Genomic DNA, 17,653 nt, shown 5'->3' on the forward strand with positions numbered 1-17,653 from the left:
CCTTGTGCGGTGTGGTGCGGTGAGGATCTGTCCGTTCTCCCCTTTGGGGCTAAGATGCGAATGAATGTGTTTGAATGGATGAGTAAATGGGGAGTGTGTCGTCCTGTCTCGGCTACCTGCCTTTCCATGGGGGAAGCAGCCTAGGTATATAGATAGATAGATTATTATTATTATTATTATTATTTTTATTATTACTATTATTATTATTATTATTATTATTAGTATTATTACTACTATTATGATTATGATTATTATTATTATTATTTTTATTATTATTATTATTATTATCATCATTATTATTACCATTACTATTATTGGTATTATTTTTATTATTATTATTACTATTATTATTATTATTATTATTATTATTATTATTAAATGACTGAAGAAATGGGTGAGAAGGGCATCAAAAGGAAAAATTTAAGAGATTATAAGCGAAGGAGATGAAGAGGAGGAAGTGAGAAGAAAAAAGGAAGAAACAGAGGCTTATACTAACAAATAAAGAGAGAGAGAGAGAGAGAGAGAGAGAGACCATTTGGGTGTCATTCAGTGTAGAGTCAGTAAAAGTTGGAATTAAATCAAGTGGATGGTGTAAAATAAATCGGTAAGGAAGAGGAACTACGGGACCTACGCTAGCGAGAATACAACGAGGATATACGCAAGTCACTCTTATGTAACCCCTAATTACACCTGTTCCGGTCGGTCTCTCTCTCTCTCTCTCTCTCTCTCTTTTTACTTATATCCATCCAATCTTATGCAGAGACATTCTCTCTCTCTCTCTCTCTCTCTCTCTCTCTCTCTCTCTCTCTCTCTCTCTCTCTCTCTCTCTTTACACACCATATATCCATCCAGTCATATTACACACACACACACACTCTCTCTCTCTCTCTCTCTCTCTCTCTCTCTCTCTCTCTTTACACACCATATATCCATCCAGTCATATTACACACACACACACACTCTCTCTCTCTCTCTCTCTCTCTCCTTCTCTCACTTACGAAACTTAAATCCATTCTATAGTTTGCAGTGTCTCTCTCTCTCTCTCTCTCTCGCATCATCACCTGTTGCTCTGGGCCTGTCGCAACACCTGGTCACTTACGTAGGCACCAACGGCGATATTAAGCACGAAATACACGACAATGGCTACGTAATCCCAAGTCAGTAATTCTCTCTCTTGGTCGCCTGCCATGATGGAGAGAGGAGGAGACGAAGAACCTCCCCGCACGGCCTTCCAATGGACACTGAGGCATGGAAAAAAGCGTGGGACCGTGGCTGTGTGTGTGTGTGTGTGTGTGTGTGTGTGTGTGTGTGTGTGTGTCTCTCTCTCTCTCTCTCTCTCTCTCTCTCTCTCTCTCTCTTACACACACACACACACACACACACATCATAGTTTCTGCCATTCAGTGCTACCATACCGTTGTTATCCCTGCTTAGGTAGAGGTCTGTCCCTGTTCTATCTATCTATCTATTGCCAGACGCCTCAATCCCGTACGGGGGGGCCACAAACAAATCGCCTCCACGTCGCCCTGTCCCCAGCCATTTCACTGCCCTGCTCCCAATTCACACCCCCCTTTCTCATATACCTCCCTGTTACATCGTATATAACTTCGGAAAAGATGTTTATATTTCGTTTATCGCAATACTGAAAGCAACTAAAATATTTTAATGTTTACGCAGCACAAACATGTAAAAAAAAATGAACTGGTCTTGTCTTTTTATATTTTTAACAAATTCTTGAAGACATTCAGGAAAAACATTAAATACTTTTGGCCTTCTATGAGAGAAAGACATGTGAATGGTTGCTTGAGTGGCGGCGGAGCTTGGTATGGGATGGTGGTTCAAGAGGGACTGCCAGACACTGCATTTGTATCACCAGTCAGAGAGGACATAACACCTCACACACTTCAGGTAGACGTGGCTCTCGCATACCCCTTATACTCACATACCCTGATACCGGGGACACGGAGAGAGAGAGAGCTTCAAGTCACTCCCTCACCCCTTGCATGGATACACAGAGTTAGGAAGGTACTGAGAACAACAGGGCTCCTGGATATTTAGGAGTGTGTGAACTGGAAAATGGGACCGGGGGAGGAGGAAGGATGCCTCTCACACCCACCTCTGCGTGAGCTGGGTTGTGGTTTATCTCCACGTACTGAAAAAAAGAAGATCTGTCTGTCTATTGCCAGACGCCATAATCCCGTAAGGGGTGGCCATTTGACTTCATTTGTTTTACGGGGAGGGGCACTAACCCTCCACCAACCCACTTGTTGACACGTAGGGAGCACGTATGGGTTGGTTATATGGTTACGACCCAGCGTTGTAAATGGTTTCTTGGCTTACAGGAAACCATTTGGCTTGTCACTCAATGTAAAGCCACCTGTAAAGGAAAGAAAAGCGATAAGAAGTGACAGGAAAGATGGGAGAAATAGGAAGAGAGGAGGGCAGGCACAGAAAAAGAATGATACAGGCTAAGGAAGAAGTAGGCAGCACTACATGAAGTGAGTGGATGATGGTGAGAAATAGGAAGAGAGGAGGGCAGGCATAGAAAGAGAATGATACAGGCTAAGGAAGAAGTAGGCAGCACTACATCAAGAGTGTGGATGATGGTGAGAAATAGGAAGAGAGGAGGGCAGGCACAGAAAAAGAATGATACAGGCTAAGGAAGAAGTAGGCAGCACTACATCAAGTGAGTGGATGATGATCGCCACCACCTACCACCAAGGAAAGAAAAAGAAAAGATGTAGTAACTTAATACGGTATAATTTCTGCTAGGATTACTGGGTGACTCAGGCTGACCTTGTAGTTATAAAGTGCTCCGTTTCTGAGGTGAAGATTCTGCAATGGATATGGTCAATTGAAACTATACACTTTCCTACGTTAGTCTCTTCAGTGTTAGTGGTCCAGCGTCAGCAAAAACTATCAAGGGCTAACACGTCATTTATAAGGTCACCACACCGCCTCATGACCCACTGTTTCTTTTCAATTAGGTGACCTTAACCAATGAGAAGCTAGCCTTATGCTGCTTGATATCCTTACGTCATCGCTATTGGCTCATTGTCCACCAGAGCTAGACAGTTGGATGGAACTATACCAAACACAACTGTAGCTGGGATTATCATACTGCCACATTCGCTCTCTTCACTATCCCAATCCTAGTTGCCTGTCTGTTCCTTTTGCACTGCTTATTCTCTTAGCCATATTCATAGTGGCCACGTCTAGTAATGCACAGAAGAAGATGATGAATATTACTCCGTGACAAAAAATTCATATTAGGCTGTAGTGTCAGTGAGTGGCATACAGTGGCACTCCTTACACCTCTACTTATCTTATAAATACTGCTTGTTTTCCTTTCCTTTCCCCCTCACACAAAGGATTCGTATTTTTCCACGCCCTGTCATTTTCCTTTTTTCGGCAAATCTTCTCATTTCTTGTTTCGTATTTTCAGCCTCCTTTCTCTTCCCATTATTCCCCCGCCCCCACCGGCTGTCACAATCCCTGAGTCGTCCTCTCCCACATCCCCAGTCCACCAGGATCTCCCTCCCCCCAAGCAAAGGCATATCCTTCCACCCCACCTGCCCCTTTCCCTTCCATGTCTACCTGTCTCTCCCCTCCCCCCACCTTACTTGGCGTCTTTTCCCGCCCAGTCCACTCGTAATATAGCCCAGAAAATAGCCCAGTGTCTGTCTGCATCAAAAATGGCTCTTGCACAACTCATTCGATATTTATTATGCTCTCTCTCACGCCTTGCCCTGGACCCGTGGCTGCGATGATAGGTGAAGACAAGAAAATTACACATAAACACCACATCAAAACATTGGTTCCTGGACTGTTGATGTTGTGTGTGTGTGTGTGTGTGTGTGTGTGTGTGTGTGTCGTACAGTGCAGTAGTATGTGTATGTTGTGTGGGTGTGTTGTACAAGCAGGGCACCTGTCAGCCATGATTCACCCTTCCCAAATGTAAACAGGCAGCTGAGGGCGATGGCCTGGTCCAAGCACTGCCAGGTAAACACAGTCATCTCTATATAAAGACACCTCCTATGGGTGGATGTCAGGAGAGGAGGCTTAGAAGGTAGTGTTGTGATTAAGGTGGAGACGAGACTTGTAGTGTTGTGACGGAGGTATTGTGGGTGTGCAGTGTGTGTGTACTCCATAGCAAGTGTTGGGGTGTCTGGAAGTGGGAGTGTGTTGCGTAGTGTTTGATAATGTTTGGTGATTGTTTATGTGTCTGGGTGTGTTGTGTGTCTGTTATAGCAAGTGTTGGAGTGTTTGAAAGTGGGAGTTTGTCGTGTAGTGTTTGATAATGTTTGTGGTGATTGTTTTAGGTGTTTTAGGTGTTTGTGTGTCTCTGTTATAGCAAGTGTTGGAGTGTTTGAAAGTGGGAGTTTGTCGTGTAGTGTTTGATAATGTTTGGTGATTGTTGTTTGTGTCTAGGTGTGTTGTGTGTCTGTTATGCATTGACAAAGGGGTTGTGTATTGGAACAGGCAGCTGCATAGAATTGTGCTTCTCTCTTATCTGTGTAGTGTCTGATCGGAAGCAGTTTAGTTTAAGAGTGTAGGTGAATGGTTGTGGTTTTGGTGCTGCCAGTGGTGATGTGTAGGGTGTTGTACTGTATGGATTGTAAAGTGTTGTAGGGGATATGAGATAGGATTGAAGGCCATGTGGGAGAGGCGCTGGACATCACTGGTATACTGTATTGTTTGTGGAGTAAAGGAGTGTTTCTTTTCCTTGCTCAAAGTCTGGTCCTGTGGTTGCCCTGAGTGCTGTGAGTCTGGGGCTGCACCGCCTCTTGATGTCAAATACGTGGTCATTGAAGGTGTGTCTGGTGTTCTACGTCACGCCAAGGGTCTTAGTGGAGGGTGTGTGTGGTGCTGTAGGTGCATCATTAAGTGTGGTGTGGGGGGAGTACCCGTGCTGGTGTGTACCGCTGGTGGTGAGTGTGGTGGTGGACCTGGCTGGGGTGATTGTCAGCCTGCCGTCCTTGACCCAAGTGTTACGTGTTGAGGTGGTGCTGTGGCGGTGTGCAGCGTGTGTCTGAAATGTCGGCTGTGGTTGTTATGCTGGTCTCATCTGCATATGAGGCAGTGTCTTTGGGCAGCAGGGGTGTGGGATGTCATGCATGTACTGGTATAGGCGGAGGTGTGGGTGGCACAACACACCCTGTGGACTCCGTTGCGGAAATTTCATGTTGGTGATGATTTGCCTTGAAATATACCACGTCCTTGTCCACCAGACAGTTAGTGTGCAAACCAGCGTTTGGACCTGTACAGTGATTTGTTGTGCATGAGTATACATATATATAATTTATATATATGATATATATATTATTTATATCACATATAATAGAGAGAGAGAGAGAGAGAGAGAGAGAGAGAGAGAGAGAGAGAGAGAGAGAGAGAGAGAGAGAGAGAGAGAGAGTTGCAGGTTGTGACTTCGCAGCGCCTTCCGAGGGATTTTTTCTCTCTCTCTTTCTCTCTAACTTGGCCTAAAATTGCCATCCCTTCATCTTCAATGCTGAGTTGGAACAATAGATTAACAGTTGCATAGCGTGTATGTATGTATGTATGTATGTATGTATGGATGGATGGATGGATGGATGTAGTGTATGTATGTATGGATGTATGGATGTATGTATGGATGGATGTATGGCTGTATGGATGGATGGATGGATGTATGGATGGATGGATGGATGTATGGATGGATGTAGTGTATGTATGTATGTATGTATGTATGTATGTATGGATGGGTGGATGGATGGATGTAGTGTATGTATGTATGTGTGTATGGATGGATGGATGTAGTGTATGTATGTATGTATGTGTGTATGGATGGGTGGATGGATGGATGGATGGATGGATGGGTGTAGTGTGTGTATGTATGTATGTATGTATGTATGTATGTGTGTATGTATGTATGGATGGATGGATGGTTGTAGTGTATGTATGTGTGTATGGATGGATGGATGGATGTAGTGTATGTATGTATGGATGGATGGATGGATGTAGTGTATGTATGTATGGATGGATGGATGTAGTGTATGGATGGATGGATGGATGGATGTAGTGTATGTATGTATGTATGTATGGATGGATGGATGGATGTAGTGTATGGATGGATGGATGTGTATGGATGGATGGATGGATGTATGGATGGATGGATGCGTAAATGAATACTGTCGCGAGGATTAGTGAAGTAGTGTGTGTGTGTGTGTGTGTGTGTGTGTGTGTGTGTCTGGGCTGCATACAGGGTGCACATACAGTCGTGATAGGCAATGTCTTTAAGTGTAATGATGTTCAACCATTTTACATTCCAACACGTACCCTCTCACCTGCGTAATTTTTGAGAGAGAGAGAGAGAGAGAGAGAGAAAAAAAAAATACAGGTACCGGTGTGTGTGTGTGTGTGTGTGTGTACGTCGGCTGCTTTCTGATGTTACGTACAAGGTCGTGTGTGTGTGTGTGTGTGTGTACGTCGGCTGCTTTCTGATGTTACGTACAAGGTCGTGTGTGTGTGTGTGTGTGTAGTAATAGCTGTACCTTCATTAGTATCTTATTATCACTTATTATCGGGGAGGCGAGACGGAAGAGAGAGTTATATGCAGAGAGGAAGAGAGAGCTGAAAAGATAAGTAAGAGAGAGTAGGAAGAGAGTGGATGAGGAATTTGGAAGGAATTTGAGTGTAAAGTGGAGGGACTGTAAGAAAATGTTCTGGAAAGAGGTGAAGAGAGTTAGACAGGGTGGAAGTGAGGTTAGCAGGGGAGTGAAAGATAAAAATGGTAGATTACTAGTGGAGAAGGGAGAAAAAGTGAGCAGATGGAGAGAACACTTTAAGGAATTGTTGAACATAGAGGATGGAAGTAATGCGAGTATAAGTGGCTGGGGAATGACTGGGAGAAGGAGGGAGGTGAGAAGACAGGAAGAAATCAGTAGGATGGAAGTTGTGGAAGCAATGAAGAAAGTTAAAATAAGGAAAGCCCCAGGAATTGATGGAGTGTGTGGTGAAATGCTGAAGCATGGGGGAGAGATAGTAGTAGAATGGATGTGGACGATGTGCAGATTGGCCGGAGGATTGGAAGTCAGGTATAATTATTCCCTTGTACAAAGAAAAAGGGGAAAAAGAAGTGTGTGGTAATCATAGGGGCATTTGTCTTCTTAGTATAATAGGAAAAGTGTATGGTAGGATACTTATTGACAGAGTTAGACAAAGAACAGAGAAATTAGTTGGAGAAGAACAGGGAGGCTTTAGGAAGGGAAGAGGTTGTGTAGATCAGATATTCATTCTTAGATCTTTAGTGGAAAAGTTTCTAGAGAAGGGAAAGAAGTTGTATGCGGCCTTCATGGATGTGGAGAAAGCATATGACAGAGTGGATAGACAAAGATTGTGGAAAGTATTAAGAATATATGGAGTAGATGGGAAGTTGTTGAATGCTGTGAAGAGTATGTACGATGGTGCGAAGGCTGCAGTGCGTGTGGATGGTGAACTAAGTGAATTTTTCTATTTGAAGGTTGGATTGAAACGGGGATGTGTCATGTCTCCATGGTTGTTCAATCTGTACATGGATGGGGTAATAAAAGAGGTACAAGGTAGGGCAGTGGATGTTGGAGTGGCCCTAATGAGGGAGGACAGTGTTTGGAAACTCCCTGTACTGTTGTTTGCAGATGATACTGTGTTGTTGAGTGAAGACGAAGGGGAGCTGCATGGCTTCGTGAATGAAAAACAGAATCTAAAGGTGAATGCAAGGAAATATAAAGTTATGGTCTTCGAGAGAAATGAAGTCAGTGAATGTACAGCAAAATTGGACGATGAGGATTTGGAAAGTGTGAGTGCGTTTAAGTACTTGGGTAGTGTGATGAGTAAGGATGGAGGTTTGGAGGGTGAAGTGCTTGAAAGGGTACAGCAGGGAAGAAAGGTTGCTGGTTCTCTGAGAGGAGTGATAAGAAACAGGGGAGTGAGCATGGAAGTAAAAAAGTCTCTGCATGACAGTATTGTGATACCAACTCTAACGTATGGAAGTGAAGCTTGGACGTTGTTGGAGGGACACAAGAGTGAGAGCAGTGGAAATGAGTTATTTAAGAAAAGCCTGTAGAGTCTCATGGAGAGACAAGCTGACAAATGAAGAAATGAATGAGCGTTGTGGTGTGGATGTGGATGTGATAGGAAGCGTTAGGAGAAATACACTGAGGTGGTTTGGCCATGTGGAGAGGATGGAAAGCGAGAGACTAATGAGGAGAGTGTATGTGTGAGGAAGAGGGAGGGGTAGGTCAAGGATGAGATGGAGGGTTGGAGTGGAGAGGTATATGAGAGGGGCGGGTGAGTTGGGGGGGAGGTCAGTGAAATGGCATGGGACAGGGCGACATGGAGGCGATTTGTTTGTGGGCACCCCTTACAGGATTAAGGTTTCTGGCTATAGATAGATAGAATGTTTTTCAATATACAGTGTGTATGTATGTGTGTATCTATGTAGCCATGCTTGTATTAATCTACATATGTATATGTATGTAAGTACTGTATATGTATGTGTATGTATCTTTATGTATGTATATGTGTATGTATCTGTATATATCTATGCAGGTGTATCTATCTATCTATGTATGTACAGTAGGGCCTCGCAACTAGTGATCTTAAGAGACTGACGAAACCTCGCTAGTCGTGAAACCGCCAGTTTGGAGGTAAACTTTATACAGCGAGAAATAAAAATAGACTGGAACATATAGAAAGTTCGACTATTTTTCCATTTTTGTCTACTATCATCCACTAAATAGTCACGTTTTTATATACTTACTATAATTAATAGAACAAAAGAACACAAAGTCACCATTAAATGCTCAGAATGCAGTTTATTGAAAGGAAAAGTTGAGAGTTGGGAGTGTGCATGCTTACTGGGAGTAATTGCCACCCTCTCCACCATTGCCACCCTCTCGTGCACCAGCCTTTCTCCGTATCTCCTGTAGTATCTCATCATTTTCAAACCCTTCATAGTCATTAGGTTCACCACTATTTCCACCACCAGTCACAGAAGCCATGAGACTAGCGAAAACAGTGATCAGTGGTGTAAAAAAGGGCAAGGTCGCACTACCGTAGCGATGGGCAGGACAACAGTGAATCCAAACACGCCATATGACTCGCACGCTAGGTACATCTCACTCGCTAGACGACGATTGCCATGGAGTCGCTAGTTTCGAGGTTTTTGTCGCCATTTATGAAGCTTCTACCCTGTCGCTTAGACTTGAAATCGCTAGTAAAAAAAAACGTTTGTTGCGGTGCCCTACTGTATCTGTGTATTTATCTATGCATGTCTATCTAGCTATCTATCTATGTACGTATGTGACCTAATTATCTCATTTACCTCTGTCCCCAGTTGAATGGAAATTGGCACATACATTGCCTGTGGGGATGGTAACAAGTGAGTCAGTTTTGGCGCAGAGAGGTCAAAGGTCAAAGGTCACATGGACGAAAATGTGGGCCAAATGAGGTGAAACGAGTAAACAGAGTGAACACAGTATCGTCAGTCCCGCGTATTAAACCATTTTTATCGTACATATCCTTAAATTTGTGAATTGTTTTGGCACACACTATTTCATTCAGTAGTACATTCCACTGATCAATTGCCCTATTTGGGAAACTGAATTTCTTTACGTCTTTATCACCTCTCTTTTTGTGTAGTTTTTTTGCAGTTTTTTTTTTTTTTTTTATGTGTCCGACTCTGGGCAAAGGCTTCAGGGCCTATATCTTGGGGGCAGTAGCCTATCCCAAGGCCCAGTAGTCCTCCTACACCTCCACATGTCACCACTTCGGCGCTAACACCCACCGTCCATATTGAATACATGCTAGGGCTGTCTCATACAGGACTGGTGTATTGGTATTAGCTGGGGTATTTTTACGACATGTCGGCGGGTCATCTGGTAGATCAGGAAAGTCTGCTTTTAATGAAATTCAAATCCTTAAACTGTTCCCTGCCCCAGCCGGGATTCGAACCTGGGTCCATCAGGACTGCATGCCGCCTCTCTACCGATTCAGCCACCGCTGTGTGTGTGTGTGTGTGTGTGTGTAGGTAGGTAGGTGGGTGTGGGTGGGTAAGTGGTTGTGTGTGTGTGTGTGTGTGTGTGTGTGTGTGTGTGTGTGTGTAGGTAGGTAGGTGGGTGTGGGTGGGTAAGTGGTTGTGTGTGTGTGTGTGTGTGTGTGTGTGTGTGTGTGTGTGTGTGACGCTAGAAGTTATGGGACACAGATGTGGCTTGGTCTGCTGGTGTGGGTCGGGGTCAGAAGAAGTAAAAGGCTCTCTGTATGGTGTAGGTTCCCCCCTTCCCCCTTCCCCCCTCCCCTTACACTCCTTCCTTCCCCTCTTCCCTTCACTACCACCTCCAGCCTCTCCTTCCCCTCCCCCTCACCTTCCCATACTCCCTCCGGGTCCTCTCTTTCCTCACCTTTCCCCTCCCCCCCTCCCTTTCCATCCTCCCCTTCCATCCCCATTTCCTCCCCCCCCCCTCCCCTCATGTGCACAGGAATCTTTGTGAAGAATAGTAATGTGAGAGGATGTAAACATTGTAGTTTTACATGGTTGGTGTGTGTGTGAGGAATTAATACGTACATTCGATTTTGATGATGATGATGATGTTAAAAGCAATAATGATGATGATGATGATGATATTAAAAATGATGATGATGATGTTAAAAATGATGATGATGATGATGATGTTAATAATGATGATGAACACCAGTCTTCTTCCTCACACCTAATGCCTGACTTGGCTCGTATCTCTGACTGGGGTAAAAATAATCTTGTTTTTAATGCATGAAAGACTCAGTTCTTACACCTATCAACCCGTCAAAATCTTCCACAGGTATACCCACTAATGTTTAATAATATTCAGCTTAATCCTGCATCATCCTTGAACATGCTTGGGGTTTCATTTACTCGGGACTTGTCTTGGAAAGATCATATTACATCTCTTGTAAAATCTGCTTCCAAGAGATTAGGTGTGCTAAGCCGACTTTGTTCCTTCTTTACCCCTGCACAATTGTTGACTCTATACAGAGGTTTTATCCGCCCCTGTGTGGAGTACAACTCTCATGTGTAGGGAGGCTCCCCACATACAGCTCTTCTCAATAGGGTGGAGTCAAAGGCATTTCGTCTCATCAACTCTCCTCCTCTTACTGACTCACTTCAACCTCTGTCTCTTCGCCGCACTGTTGCATCTTTATCTCTTTTCTATCGCTACTTCGATGGTCACTGCTCCTCTGAACTGTCTGCTTGCATTCCTCCACCTCTATGACGGGCACGTAGCACCCGTCTAGCAACAAACTCTCATCCCTTTTCTGTCCAACTCTTTAATGCAAGAGTTAACCGTTACTCCCAGTCCTTCATTTATGCAACAGGTCAACTCTGGAACTCTCTCCTTCTGTCTGTATTTCCTGCTTCCTGTGATCTCCAGTCATTTAAATGCAGTGTGTCCAGGCATCTCGAAATGATCGGATCTTGAATTTGACTCTCTTTTGTGTGTGTGTGTGTGTGTGTGTGTGTGTGTGTGTGTGTGTGTGTGTGTGTGTGTTTTTCTTTTTTCTTGGAAAGAATGCTTTGCGGGCTCCTGGCCTTTGGTTCCTTCTTTCTTGCATTAAAAAAATAAGGAGCTACCAGACGAGTGAGAATAGTTTGGGTTTTATTAAAGAAGTGATGAAGTGTTAACAGCCGCGATGGTGATCCCCCCCCCCACACACACGGTTGAGGAGTCAGAGACAACACATCATATCACCCCGCTCTGTACTGGCCACCCTTGGCCACAACTGGCCATACCATTATATGAGTCAGAGAAAAGCGTTGTCCAAATATCAGGTTACAGCCAATTAGTGCAGGAATGTGCTGACCAAGCTCGCAGCTGTTTCGTCTGTGGTGCCACAGGCGAGTAAGATGCATACTTGTAATATCTTTTTCTCTTCTCAGTAACAACAAGAGGACCACCGTCACCACCACAGTTAGTAAAGCCAGTATGGAAGGCATTAAGAAGAGGGATCAAGGTGGAAACAGGGTGATGATTTCTCCCAGGAACTGCTTGAAATGGAAACACACGACCTGTTAGCAGAGAGGGTGAACAAATTGGAAAGGGCATTTGAGAGTGATATGGATGGCATTAAGAAGCAGTTGCACACGCAGAAGGAGGAAAATGAAAAATTAGTAAAGGAATTAAACAAGAAAGACACAACAATAGATGAACTGTCAGGTGTTCAGAAATGATACAGAGACAGTAAGGCAAACAGGCACTCTGATGGACCAAAACAGTGACACTGAAGAGAAGATAACCCAGGTGAATGAAGTGATGCAAAGTTACAAAGATGATGTGGAAACTACGTGTACTGAAATGGTCAAGGTAAAGGAAGACTTAGAAACAAGAGTTGAAGAAAAAAGCATGAGAAAACAATTGAAAAGAATAATCCAAAACAATCCAAAATTGGTCGCAGATTTTCTGCAGACATCAACAGATCTATAGTAATCACTGGTATAGAGGAAAAAAAAAAAAGAGACAAAAAGGAGATGGCAACTATAATGAGCATATTGAAGGAATTATCAGAGGAAATCTGCAATAATGACATTGAGGAACACAAGAGGCTAGGGAAATATGAGAGAAATAAGTCAAGGCCGCTTAAATTTGGGAGAAAGCAAACATTGTTCCCCTATTCAAGAAAGGGAATAGACAAAATCCACTCAGCTACCGACCAGTGTCACTGACCAGTGTTGTAAGATACTGGAAAAGCTGATAAGAAAAGTTTGGGTAAACCACGTAGAAGAACACAGTATGATAACAGAAAGGCAGTTCGGTTTCAGAAAGGGAAAATTATGTGTCACTAATCTATGAAGCTACTATGATAGAGTTACAGAAACAGTACAGAAAAGAGAAGGATGGGTGGACAGTATCTCTTTAGATTTCAAGAAAGCATTTGACAGAGTACCGCACCAAAGACTTTTATGGAAACTGTACCATCAAGGAGGTATCCAAGGCAAGCTGCATTGTTGGATGCAGGATTTTCTCATAAAAAGAGAAATGAGAACAGTACTAAGGGGAAATTACACATCACGGAGGGAGGTGACTAGTGGAGTTCCACAGGGCTCAGTGCTGGCACCAATTGTTTTTAGTATGTATAAATGACAGACAGTAATACTGGAAATGAAAGCTATTTAAATATTTTTGCTGATGATGCAAAAATACAAAGGAGAATTACTAACACAGACTCTTGTAAAGAGCTACAAGAAGAATTAAATAAACTTCATGAATGGAGTAGTACATGGCAAATGGAATTCAATGTGGACAAGTGTCATGTAATCAAGTTTGGTAAAAGTGGAAAAAGACCTGATTGGGAGTATACGTTAGGAAATAAAACCCTACACACATCAGAAAGAGAGAAGGACCTAGGTGTGATTATCAATAACAGACTATCTCCGGCTGACCACATCAGCGAGAAGGTACGGAACATGTATACACTGCTTGCAAATATGAGAATAGCATTCACATACATAAATGGAGACATGCTAAGAATGATAATAACATCAATCATTAGACCAACCCTGGAATATGCATCAGTATGCATCTCAAAAAACACATAGATAAGATTGGAAAAGTACAAAGGGCAGCTACAAGATGGGTACCAAGCTTAAGGGATCTAAGCTGCGAAGAAAGACTAGAAAAACTGAATCTACCAACACTACAGGAGAGAAGGAAAAGAGGTGACATGATAATGCTATATAAATGCATATCAGGGAAGGAGAAAATAGACATAAATGATTACTTAACCTATGGGGAAGCATCAGCAAGAGGACACTGCAAAAAACTGCATAAGAAGAGAGGTGATAAAGACGTAAGGAAATTCAGTTTCCCAAACATAGCAATTGATCAATGGAATGCACTACCGAATGAAATAGTGTGTGCCAAAACAATTCACAAATTTAAGGATATGTACGATAAATATGGTTTAAGACACGGGACAGTACGAGCTTGACTCATTCCTGTAAAGATACAATTACGTAAGAACAATTAGGTAAGAACACACACACACACACACACACACACACACACACACACACACACACACACACACACACACACACACACACACACACACACACTGCTCGCTGGTGCTGTGGTAACGTTCTCGCTTGCCAACTGGTGGACGGGAGTTCGCGCCTCGCTCTGGTTGCGAACAGTGTCACTGACGAAGTTGGTGGTTACTGTCCCCCTTGAGCAAGGGGACGGGTGTGTGCGTATGTGAAGGTCACAGCCTTGCCCTTAGATCGGACTATATGAGCTCCCAGCTCCCTTCCGGGAGGGTAAAAGCTGACAATCACGACCATCAAGTGATCCTGACCGACCCGGTGAATTACACACACACACACACACACACACACACACACACACACACACACACACACACTTAGGGCATGTCCGTCGCTTTCGTCCCTGACGCATCATATCAGAGAGAATCATCTATGGCCAGAGAAACATACCAAGCCTCTCTCAGCTTAGCAATATTAGCCAGCAGAGGAAAGTGAGAAGCAGAAGAGGTGAAATATTAGGCAGAGAAACATACCAAGCCTCTCTCAGCTTAGCAATATTAGCCAGCAGAGGAAAGTGAGAAGCAGAAGAGGTGAAATATTAGGCAGAGAAACATACCAAGCCTCTCTCAGCAATATTAGCCAGCAGAGGAAAGTGAGAAGCAGAAGAGGTGAAATATAAGGAGTACGTTTGCCTCTGTAAATCAACCATCCTACAGTACATAGCAAAAGTAAGAAGATAAATTCACTGTCACGGTTACGATTATGAAATTCGTACTCCATGCAGTGAACGTGATGGTGAAGTAATGTGAGTACAAAGTAACCTTGACTGCAGTGCTGTTTGTATTTATGTAATGTGTGAGGTATTTATGGTTATGTAGTGTTGCTTTATTATTATTATTATAATTATTATTCCGTTCGCAGAAAAATAACTTAACCATCAATCCAGCAATCTTCAACATCTTTGCGGTTATAAATTACTAAGCCTTCTATGTAACTCAAAATAGCAGCGTATCAGATATTGCCTGAGCTTCCCCTAAATATACGTTTTCTCTTATGGTAAACATGATAGAAAATGGATGAGATGGCTAACTGTGCTATAATTAATTTGTTTTTGAGCACTTACTCTTTCACCTCGAGTGCTTAGATATGGTTACCTGAAATATGTTAGGTCTTAGTTATGAGGTAGTACTGAGTCTCCTTGGTTACTAGTCAGATTTACCCTCCAGTCTGACTACATTTGGTCTTTGACGGAGCTGAAAGGGGTTAAGGATCATTTTCAGACGAGATTAAACAGACTATACCGTACCAATTTTTTGTTTTTTTAATCTGATGGAACTGGCGCACTCTTACACCTTGAAAATAAGCTGTGGTTGTGTTTTATTGGATGAGCCTTAGTTATAGGTCGGCAGTGAGTTTCCTTGGTTGCTAGTCAAATTAGTCGTTTAATCAGACTGCACATGGTCATCAGCTGAATTGGAAGAGGTTACTGATTTTTTTCTTTTTATCTTAGAGTTGTTGCTGTTATTGTTTTTGATGAGCAGTGGTCTGTAGCCGATCAAACCCATCAATCGCAGGTAAGCAACAAGTCCTGCAGGGTCGTCCCATGCAATAAACTGATTACCCTTATTGGTTACAAGGTAACCTACAGTTCCTTGACAAATTTTCCTGGTAAAGGAATATTTTTAACAGTCATTTACCTAGTGCAACGCGCGCTTTCATAAAACAACTACAGTTCAGGTAATAGGATAATTCATGTATGGTACTGGGATAACTAAGATTTCATTGTGCACCTTTATAGAGGGGGGGGGGGAGAGGGAGAGGGAGGCCATGGATGAGATGGAGGGATGGAGTGGAGAGGTATATGAGAGAGGGGAAGGTGTGAGCTGGGAGCAGGGCACTGAAATGGCGGGGGACAGGGCGCCATGGAGGCGATTTTTTTGTGGCCACCCCTTATGGGATTAAGGCATCTGGCAATAGTTAGATAGATTGACCTTTATAGAGAGAAAATACTGAGAAAGTTTATTTTTTTATACATAGTTCCTAAAAGCAGACTCCTAAGATAAGTTTCAAAGTCATAAACCTTGCACAAAATATTGGTGATTGAATGTGGCAATATTTGAACTGGTCAGAGCCACTCCTGTCATAAGTTCCACATTTTCCAGGGTAAGGCCTTAGAGCTGGTGGCGGGATGAAGTCAGTGGTTGCTGCTGTGACTTCAGAGGCAGGGGAAGACTTGCTACATGGAGGCTTGCACGGCGGAACCCTCACTGGTGGCGTCGGAAGGTAAGTCTGTCGCTGTTCATTGGCAGTAACAGAAACCAGTTGGACTAAACAAAAAGTCCTTCAGTGTGGTATGGTGGGCTGTATGCCTTTTTAAAATTGTGTTCAGATCTATAAATGGCTTCCCGATTATTGTGTTCAAATATTTAAATGGCTTCCCGATTATTGTGTTCAAATATTTAAATGGCTTCCCGATTATTGTGTTCAAATATTTAAATGGCTTCCCGATTATTGTGTTCAAATATTTAAATGGCTTCCCGATTATTGTGTTCAAATATTTAAATGGCTTCCCGATTATTGTGTTCAAATAAATGGCTTCCCGATTCTTGTGTTCAAACCTATAAATGGATTCCCGATTCTTCTTTACATGTGGAAGATACTTGGTTTTGTAAATGTGATCCCAGTTCATGTGGATGTGAGCCTGGTGCACTCCCATAACTCATACTAACTTGTTGCGTGGAATTCAGTGAGTCTTACCTAGGAGCTCGTAGTGATTCTCCTTGGTTACTAGTCAAATTTACCCCTCAGTCTACACTAGGCCATCATCAGAGTTTAAAGTGAGGGATTATTCAGATGAGAACAGACATACTATTGTTGTAGTTGTAGTAACAGACTCATCTTAATGTGAACCCGGTGGACTGCTGGCTGAAGTTTCCCTCCTCCTGCAGTCCACCATCGTCCTTTGTGGGGATAGGGAGGGAACTGAGGGACGTTTGTTGTACACGGGCAGTGTTATAGTGTTCAAATTTCTCCCTTATCCCATTGGATCCCAGAGTTGCTGGGCGAGGCACTGTTTCGGGAGGATCTTAAGCGTACCGCCCTCCGCCTATCGGCTCATAGTCGCGAAGCTCATAGGTCCCTACCCGGGGGTTCCCTACTTTATTAAGATTTGAAAATTCCCAGTTCTGTCCAATACTGGGGACACTGGACTGCAATGGGATATAATTATAGGCAATAGGTGTACCTGTATAAACTACTGTACGAAAGTATTTTCCGATATAAATCTACTGTATACTCTCTTCACCATATTGAATGTTGATCTAGAGCAAAATAACACAAGATTAGGGTGCTATTGTCTTGAAGTGCAGTGGTAATATTGTAGAGTCGAAGTATTGACTTATTCTGCCAGTGAACAACGGGAATTAAGCAACGAAAGGACGAAAATCAAGTTTGGTTAATGAATACACTGTAGGGGAGCTCCAGTTCATGTAGTTGTATAAACTATAGCCTAATGATCGCAGTAAAGCATTTAAGAATTCGTGGATATGTATAATTACGGCGTTATACAAGCATACTAATTACCCAAGCAAAATGACGGTTCTGCATGAAGACTGATGT

General features: G+C 43.0%; 1 protein-coding gene across 1 annotated transcript in view; it reads right to left on the reverse strand.

The window, feature by feature from the left end:
* LOC145399359 (sodium/mannose cotransporter SLC5A10-like) overlaps positions 1-1,189 on the reverse strand; it is a 13,701-nt gene extending 12,512 nt beyond the window's left edge. Inside the window, exon 1 of the mRNA XM_080272012.1 lies at positions 1,100-1,189. Within this exon, the coding sequence (XP_080128138.1) occupies positions 1,100-1,189 (90 nt within the window). The remainder of the gene's footprint in view (positions 1-1,099) is intronic.
* Between the last annotated feature and the right edge of the window lie 16,464 nt (positions 1,190-17,653).

Source organism: Coenobita brevimanus, chromosome 48 (genome assembly GCF_032717465.1).
Source record: "Coenobita brevimanus isolate Jiangsu-jjx chromosome 48, ASM3271746v2, whole genome shotgun sequence".
Lineage (NCBI taxonomy): Eukaryota > Metazoa > Arthropoda > Malacostraca > Decapoda > Coenobitidae > Coenobita > Coenobita brevimanus.